The sequence below is a fragment of the Pteronotus mesoamericanus genome, unplaced genomic scaffold (genome assembly GCF_021234165.1).
Source record: "Pteronotus mesoamericanus isolate MK-2021 breed Mesoamerican mustached bat unplaced genomic scaffold, CSHL_Meso_final contig_90, whole genome shotgun sequence".
Classification (NCBI taxonomy): domain Eukaryota; kingdom Metazoa; phylum Chordata; class Mammalia; order Chiroptera; family Mormoopidae; genus Pteronotus; species Pteronotus mesoamericanus.
This window is the reverse complement of record NW_026555277.1, coordinates 21,802,617-21,811,682: the sequence shown is the minus strand read 5'-3', so window position 1 is coordinate 21,811,682 and position 9,066 is coordinate 21,802,617. Positions and strand designations below refer to the sequence as shown.

General features: G+C 36.6%; 1 protein-coding gene across 1 annotated transcript in view; it reads right to left on the bottom strand.

The window, feature by feature from the left end:
• Positions 1-2,187: 2,187 nt before the first annotated feature.
• Positions 2,188-9,066, bottom strand: part of C2CD6 (C2 calcium dependent domain containing 6) — a 59,211-nt gene continuing 52,332 nt past the window's right edge. The window contains exons 15-16 of the mRNA XM_054586178.1: positions 5,298-8,807; positions 2,188-2,475 (exon numbers count right to left, since the gene is read on the bottom strand). Of these exons, the coding sequence (XP_054442153.1) occupies positions 2,188-2,475; positions 5,298-8,807 (3,798 nt within the window). The remainder of the gene's footprint in view (positions 2,476-5,297; positions 8,808-9,066) is intronic.

The following is a 9,066-nucleotide window of genomic DNA, read 5'->3' as shown; positions in this document are numbered from 1 at the left end:
CACAGATTTACTATTCTACAGTTCTAGAGGTCAGAAGTTTAAAATGAGTTGGCAGGGCTGTGTTCCTTCTGTAGGCTCGGGGAGGATCTGCTGCCTTGTCCAGCCTCTAGAGGCTGCCTGCCACCCTTGGCTTCATGCGCCAGCATTACTCCAACTTCCGTTTCCGTGATCACATCTTTTCTAATGCTGACCCTTCTGCCTCTCATTTATGAAGAGGCTTGGGATTATTTTGGGCCTACCCAGGTAATCCAGGATAATCTCATCTATAATCTCATTGCAAGACTCCTAATTTAATCACAGATGCACAGTCCTTTTTGCCATGTAGGTTACCATATTCACAGGTTCCCTGAAGTAGGATGGATAGATGGTCATTCTGCTTTCCACACCTGCCCAATCATCGCAGTGTCGGCTTTCTGAAGGACCCGAGCTAGCACAGGCGCCTTAGCTAAAATGCCTTCGTGTGAGCTTCTATATAGCCTTTCCCAAAGAGCGCTGATACAGCCCTATTATAACCACTTCTGTGTGTATGTCTCTAACAGTTTGTGGACTCCTTCAAAATACTCTTATTCACTAGACTATTCCTAGTGTGTAGCAAAGTGTTTGGCATATTATGGACATTTAGTATATATTTAAGGAATTCAACATCGAATAAAGGTTATGAGATTTTTTTTTTAAATAACTTGAAAATTTGAGATTTCCATGGTAGGAAATTTTAAACTCTTTTGTGTGTCACAGTATTGCCAGTAAGAGTTTAAAGTGAGTCTAAGGGATTTCAGATTTCCATCTAGTGTTTCCTCCTTTACTGCAAGCCTGATCAATGGTCGTCCTTTTTAGTACTGCCGGCCATCAGCCTGTTAGCTCTTAAACCCATTTCTCCCCCCTTCCCTTGCTCCGCTTCACTGGGAACTACAACACATTTCCCACGCACTCCCACTCTGGTTTCCAGGGGGGCAACAGTGGAAAATCAGAGGGCAAGGACAGAGAGGGGAGCCGTGCTATTTCTCTCCCTTTCCCCCGACTCTTCTGTTTGTTCTCATGTCTCTGGCAGTGACTGTATTCTTTTCTTCTGGCTTTAGGACTCTGCTGGCACCCCTCGCTCCTGCGGTCTCTTCCGTGTGAGGGGCAGTCGTACTCCCTGCTAATGTCTGGACTCACCATCCCTTTTGGTTTCTTAGCCATCATTCCATCACTCATGAAACCAATTCCCTGTATTTTTTTCTACTTGAAAATTCAGAGTTATATGTGTTTTCCCAGTCACGCTGTGACTGATACAAGTGCAATTTAGAATTACTAGAAAATCTTGGTCTCCCCCAAAAAAAAAAAAAAAAAAAATTACAGCCTGGATTATACCATTAAATGAATGAGCAGGAATTAGGTTTTCCATCAGCCAATGTAGTTAAACCCCATAGTTTTTATGATTTGTGGGAGAAAAATTGAAACTGACAAGAAGTCTATAAATTAAAGTGTTTGCTTCTCAAGAATGAAGCAAAGTTCAACGCGATCCAAATACTGTACTTGACAGGAAGAGAGCCAATTTTCAGAAGTCTCGGATTTAAATCCTAGGTTGTGTAGATAACTTTTTTACACAGTTTCTGCAATTTTATGCAGTTTCTTGAGTTTTGTGTTATTAAAGAGGCCCTTTCATAGTTTTTAAATTAAGAAAGTCACTGCAGTGTAGGAGATGCCTCGAGAAGTATTAAATCTGTTCTTTATTATCTTTGCAGTATAAAAAGTTGTAATATCCAATATTAAAATGAACAAGTTCTATAGGTCTAGAGAATTGCATTCTGTTGAAACAAGAAATAGAACTAAGGCTGAAGAGTAAAAGGCTAAATAAATGCAAATACAGAACCTGAAAACCGGGTGGGCAGGGATAAGTTAGAGCATAACAAAAATTTGAGAAATCAGAGAACTGTGAAATGGGAGTGGTATTGTTACATAGTGAAAAAGAGGAAAATCGGGTATTTCTTGGTTTGTTCCTGAAGGCTCATAAACAAAAATACATTTACATCAAAAAGTGTTTCTTTTCATTTTAATGAAAACAAAATGGTTCTAACAAGATGAAATTTGGTTGCTGACTTCTATCACACAGAAGGACAGACTCCACACCATTTTGTTAATTGGAGAAATGGTATTCTCACTGTTGGCCTCACATACCATTCTGAACTCTTTAACAACTGGATAATATCACGAATGAGCAAACATTTTTTTGGGCTGTGTTTTATGGATATCATAATCTGGGATGGTATCATTTCGATGAACTAAGCCTGCTGAAACCATTCGAGGACTTGTACATTTTCCAGTGTAGCTTTCCCGTCGTTTATTAACCTCTGGAGCAGTATACGGTCTTGCAGAGTGTTTTAACCGATCGTGGTTCTCATCTGGGCTCTTTCCTGAAAGCCTTGCTCTTGATGTCAATTTTCCAAGATGCTGAAAAGAGGTCATAGGTGAATCCTCAAATCTATCCGAACAATCCTAAACATTAAAATAAAAGGTCAAGTTGGTAAGTTAGGCCTCTAATGGAGGGCACGTTGACAGCTAGTGGGGGGACGTGGGGGGGGCAGGGAGTATAGCGGGGGAGGGATTAAGCAGAAAGGAAAAAGGACCCATGGACATGGGCACCAGCGTGGTGAGTGCTGGGGGCAGAAGGGTATAAGGGGACTAAATGGTAATGGGAAAAAAACACAATAAAGATTACATTGAAAAAGTACATTTTAAATTTATAAGGACCAAAGTTTGTAATATCCACAGTTAAGAAAAAAATGAGAGCTAAATTCATATCCTACACCCGATACCTCTCATTAGAAACTCTAATATTATAGAAATCATGCTTTAGAAAAAAAAATATTGTTTCAAAGGATCTGTTTTTTTCAAAAGAGATAGAAGATACAAAACTTGAAACCAGATAAATTTAGGGCAGCTGTCCTCAGGGGTCAGACTCCTAGGCAAAGCTGGACAGCATGTTATCTCATTCTTTTCCTCCAAAGTATGTCTTCGCCAACCCCAAGTATAAATTATGAACTCAGATTTTACTATTTATATCATCCAAACTTTCATTCCTTAAAAGTTCATACACATATATAAACATGCACACAAAGCCCAGTATCTAAAAATACAGTTATTATGTTTATATTAAAAATAATAAAAAATTTCATGTACATTCTGAAAGTTGAGTAAGTAAAACATTCAAGAAAATAACTAAAAGACATACACCAAAAATAATTTTAAAAAATGGTAGCCATGTTAGGGTGCTGGGATTATGAGTTTTGTTTTCCTTTTCTCTTCAAATTTTTTATGATATGGCTATATTTTACTACGATAATAATCTACGAGTGCCCATAAGAAGATACGGAGCTATTAGTCGTTCTCAAGTTAGTTTCCTCTGCAGTATAAGCAGCTTGTATCTTAACACTTCACTGAGATGGCCACAGCCAAGGCGTGGGCTGCTCTCATTTGGAGAGGAAGCAGGAGTTGATTATTGGAATTGGAGGGCTGGGGGAGGTTCCGCAGCACTGAGAATAATTAGACAGCAATAAAGAGAAGATTTACAGAACAGGATGTGTTAAGAGTCTAAGAACAAATTCGACCTACTTTCCCTTTTGCATGGGTTTGCGGAGGGCAAGGAAACATTCCTCCTTCCCCCTCTTATGTACACAGAGCAATTAGGTAAGCCTCATTATTAAGGGAATTTGTTACACTGGTGAGCAATATATCATTAGTGCTTTCCAGTACGTGTTAACAGATTGCTAGAGTTCCAGTGGCGGTGCATGGAGACCCACACCACTGGTTATTTTTCTGGATGCTCCTACGACTCAGTTTCTCAGTCTTATGTTTGGATTGCTTTGGGGGGATTCTTGGATTTTAGAGAATCAGATGAGCAAGTCGTTCTGATGACCTGAAAAACTCCCTCTTACCATGCAGTTCTCTGTTGTCAATGTCCCTAGAGAAAAGTTTAGGTACTATTGGTTTAACAAAGGGAAATAAAGATAACTCTATCTGCCTTGCCCACTCCTAGGATAAGGATTCTGAGATCCCATATAATCTCAAACCATATAACATAAACATAATTTCTTGTTTTGTTTAAAAATGTACTATATGAGTCCATTTTTCTGAAAGAACTTCACAATGTTTTTCTTTTCCAAAGACTAAAAATCCACCTTCTTTCTATTCCTAGTGTGCACCAACCTTCACATCATATTCGATAGTAAATTACTGAATTTAGATAGAAAAAAAGGAATCCAAAGTTGGGAGTGTAAGCTATATTACCCTGCTACTAATTTGCTTTATTGTGGAAAATCAACCTACTATAAGAATTCAACTATTCTGAAATTAGGTCTATTTTCTCAAAAATAGAATTACACATATCAAATATCATTATAATATCATTGTAGAATGTATTATTTTCCCAATTGTAGGCCATGCCTGTTTATATACACCAACAGGTATGAGCAGTGGTCAAGAAAAGTAAAATTCATCCTTTCCATTCCTAGATTTTAACTTTCTTTAGAATGGTTTGCAGAAAGTCTAGTAGGAGATTTACACCTTCCTATTTTATGTAAAGTTAAAAAATAGATTTGAATTCCCAAGTTTGTCAGCACACAATATAGCAGTGGGGTGGTGGTAAAAAGAAGAGTAGAAGTTAAATTAAAATGTTGCAGTTCATGATCCGACTCTGAGTTTTACACACCCTAATGCTTAGCAGATTAACTGGCACAGAGTATCTTTGTTTGCCCAACCAGATAGTTCAGTGACATGAAAAAGACTATATATTTATACTTATATCTGTATGAAAGAAAACCCCAGCTGTGTTTCCACTGCAGACAGCCACTGCCAGCGGGCATACAGGCTGTCTAACAGCCCCTGGCGCACAACTGAGCTGGGGCTGGGATCCAGCCAGTTTTCCATAGACAGGGCCACGGGCTCTGGCTCCAGGCTGGGTCAGCCTGCAGGATCTTCCTCGAGGAAAGGGTGTCTTTTTCTAATTCATATTCCAGAGGGGCTACCCTTTATCTATTTTGTACAAGGGTATTCGGTGTGTTAACAGTCCCCTGACTTAGTGATTGTATTTTGACTCAGGTGAGGTGATGTTTGAATGTCAGGAGAATGGTTTTTTTTTTTTTAAATTTCAAGGTATGCATATCTTGGGACAATGAAGGTTACACACACATCTGCATGCAGACATATATATACACACACATATGTATACACACATATATGTGTGTATATATATCTTAAATTAGATTATTCACAGGACTTTGCAAAATACAGAAGTAGAAGACTTAGGAAACCATCATTACGTGTATAGTGCTTCTCGCAGTCCAACGGAGCACTGTCCTAGGAACAGATTTCCTTAGCGTTCTTGTGGTGGGCGGTGTGGTTGGTAGGACCTTAGCTATCTTAAGTGACTTTTTTTGTGTGTTGACATGGTCTCTTTCTTTTCGGACCTTGGCCTTTAGATTTTCTCTCTTTATTACTTCTGGGAAGAGGGATGGTTTTGAGTCTTTCTCAGCTTTCACAGCTTGAAACGATTGTGATTCAAGGGCCTTGGCATGTCTTTCATTGCAAATTTCACTTGGTGTTATAAAAAGAGCTTGTATTTCTTTTTTGTAATGTGCAAATGTTACTAAATGATGTTTTTTATTATTGTTATTATATCCTTTCAGTCTCTGACAAAACTGATGTTCTAATTCTGAGTTCTCTTCAGCCTCTGAATTGAAACAAATTAAAGTGTTACTCTGCCTGGAAGAAAAAGTGAATTTATTCATGTATTTTTCATCTTCATTTGGCTTTTTGCAATAAGGAATTCTAGGACATGGCGACAACACTGCTTCAGGTTTTTCCTGTACCACCGATTTATAGATGTTACTCTGCTCTTTTTTTCCAAGGGACTTCATTTTTGGTGTCCTTTCAAAGCAAGCGTTTGATTGAGTTGTTTTTGACTTACCACTCCAACTATGCGGGTCTTGAATCTCTGTTTTAATATCAAAATTTTCTGCTTGAGGAAGCTGCATAAAGCCATGTTCTTTCCTTTGTTTCTTAAGCACTATATCTGTAAGTTGTTCTGATGATTTCTTTAATGGAATTTCTTGGGCATTTTTGTTGGAAGCAGGTTGTACTTTAATTAAAGTCGGTGTTTTAGCTCCTTTAGGGTAACATCTTTTCTGTTCTCTAATTGTTGATGGATTTTCTTTAGTATGCTGTAAGGGAAAATACTCCTTTTCTTCCTTTCTGGTCAATTCTGTTTCTATAACTCTAGCCTCAGGAACCTTTTGTAAAGCGGCTCTATGAACGATTTCTGAATATTTATTTTGCTTTTCTGAATGTTTCTCCATAAACTGATTTTCATCTCTAAAAGATAAACATGGCTTTATACATTTTAATGACGTGGAACTAGAATTAATCAAATTTATATGGTTGCTTATTCCTTCTAATTGTCTTTCAGTGATTAGCCCTGATTTTGAAAGTTTTTCTATAAAAAACCTCTGGATGTGTTTGCTTAAATCAGCTTTTGCATTTAATAATTCACTTTCTGATAAAGCTATGAGATAGTTTTGCAGGGGTTTATTTAAAGGGTATGTCATGTTTACTTCAAGCCCTCTACCAAAACTCCCCTTTGAAATATCTTGTCCTAATTTGTGAAAAGATATTGAAGCACTTCTGGTTCTTAGAGAAGATATGTTTGAGTGCATAGGTTCAGATTCTGTCTCTTTAAATAAACTGCTTTCTGAAAGGTTTTTAAGGAAATAATTTTGAAGAATTTCACTTAAAAAAGATTTCAACTTTATTTCCAAATGTTTATTTATGAAATAATGATTAAAATTATTCACAAAAGACATGGTTTCTTTTACAGTTTCTGAATATTTCTCCAGAAAAACATTTTGCCCTTTTGGTTCTGCTCTCTCATTCATCAAATACAGATTTTGATAGATTTTTGGTAAGTCCGCTTTGGTAATATGTCCTGATTCTGAAAGTCTTTCTATAAGATAATGCTGGATATGTTTACTTAATTCAGATTTTAAGTTTTTTATTTCTGACTCTGAGAGTGCTTCTAGAAATACACACAGCTTTGGATTCAAATGAGGTTTTCTGTCTAATTTGTCTGCTTTATCAAAATCCTCTTTAATTCCTTTAAGGTCTTCTATATTATTTGGAAACGGGTGTTGAATTAGTCTTTCTAATTCTTTTTCTGGTTGTCTTCTCTTTTCAGACTGATTATATTTTAAAAAAACATTAAATATGTTTTTGAAAAAGGATTTTAAAATTATTACATCCGACTCATTAAATTTACTCAGTAACAAATTATTTAAATGTTCTAAGGTAGAACTTAGATCATCTTCTTCTCTATCAAGTCTCTGACTACTACTTGGCAAATCCGTTTTTTTATCTGGCATTGATGGATACTTTGAATCCTGTGGGGATATATTTTGGCCTTTGTCTATAAATTCGACTCTATTTGAAGAAGAAGTGCTTTCTTTAGGAATGACAGGTATATTCTGCTGTGAAAGAGAATTTGTTTTCCATTTGATTTCTGAATAATCCTCTATGGAATCTTTTGGCTTTTCTCCAGCAAAGGCTGCCTCTGTATCCAGCAAAGAATTTTCCTGATACTCTTTATCTAATTCTACCACTTTGATTACCCCAGATTCTAAAAGAGCATCTACAGGAAGTGCTTGCATTATCTGGCTTGTGACAGATTTGGTCTCTGGCAATTCTATTTCATCGTTTTCTTCATAGTGAACAAGATCATTTGAAGACAAATTCTCCCAAGCTGCGCGTAGCTGATTCTGCCAGCTCATCTGTGTCTCACTCGTTTCTTCTACTCCCATCTCCAGCTTGGAGAAGGCTGGGGCAGTGAATATTTGCTTTATAACACAATCATGTGCAATGCCACTGAAACCTGGTTTAGAGCTAGATATTTCACTTTCTAAATGTTTCTTTTTAAAACTACTCTTTTTTTCCATTGGAAAAGCTATCTCACCAGCCTCTAAGTGTTCTTCAGAGACAAGTTCGCTTTCTACCTCTGGAGACGTTCCTGGACCACCTTCTGAAAGTGAAGCTGCGGGAATATCTTTAATTATTATTGGATTTACAAGACACTTTGAATACAAAATGTCTCCTTTTGAAAGCCGGCTATTTAAATCTTGGACTGTTTCAAATATTTTGTCTTCCAGACTACTTGATGGTTTATCATGAATACTTAGAAGTAGCGAACTATGACTTTTTTTTCTTGCTTCAGTGTCCACAGGAAATTCTGGTTTAGAAAATAATTTCTCTGAAAGGTCTTGCAGATTTTTACTTAACACTGACTTGAGCACCACTGATTGTTTTAAGTTTTCTATGTGGGCAGTAAGACTTAATGATTTTGAGAAATGACATGTATTTACATTCACATTTCTAGTCAGTGATGATTCTCTTTCCAAGTTTGGCAAGGATACATTTGGTGGTCTTTCCTTTAACTTATTCTTAATATCTAAAGCCTTTATTGTGGAGATACTAGGATCACAGGCTAAATTATTCTTAGTATTTAAAGTCGTTACTGTGATGATATCAGGGTCACAGGTTAACTTTTCCTTAGTGTCTACAGTCTTTATTGCAGCGGTATCAACATGAGGAGGCCAGGTTTTATCTGTAGGCCTTGGAGTTTTTGAATGTGTTGGGTAAGGAGGGTCTTGGTCTTCATGTTCTATAAGCTCTTCACTTAAACTATTTCTACATTGGGACATGTCTTGGTCCTTCCTTTTTCTGACTGACATTTTGTTCTTTATATTCCTTTGAAAAGGATCAAAACTGTCCTTGGTGTTGAAATTCTGTAATGTTAAAAAAAAAAAAAGTAAGACATTCTGTAACATTTCAAATTTATAATAGATTTTCTATCTAATTTTCTTTGAGCAATCTGTCAATTTATCTGTTCATCCTTGTGCCTTTATGAAGATAAAACTAATTTTAATTATTTATAAAATATTTGAAATTTTAATGGAAAATTTTCAGATTCCTAACTCTAATACTATTTTGTGTCCAAGAGCTTTTTGTTACCTGGAATATTTGTAAATAGTTAAAAGGCACTCA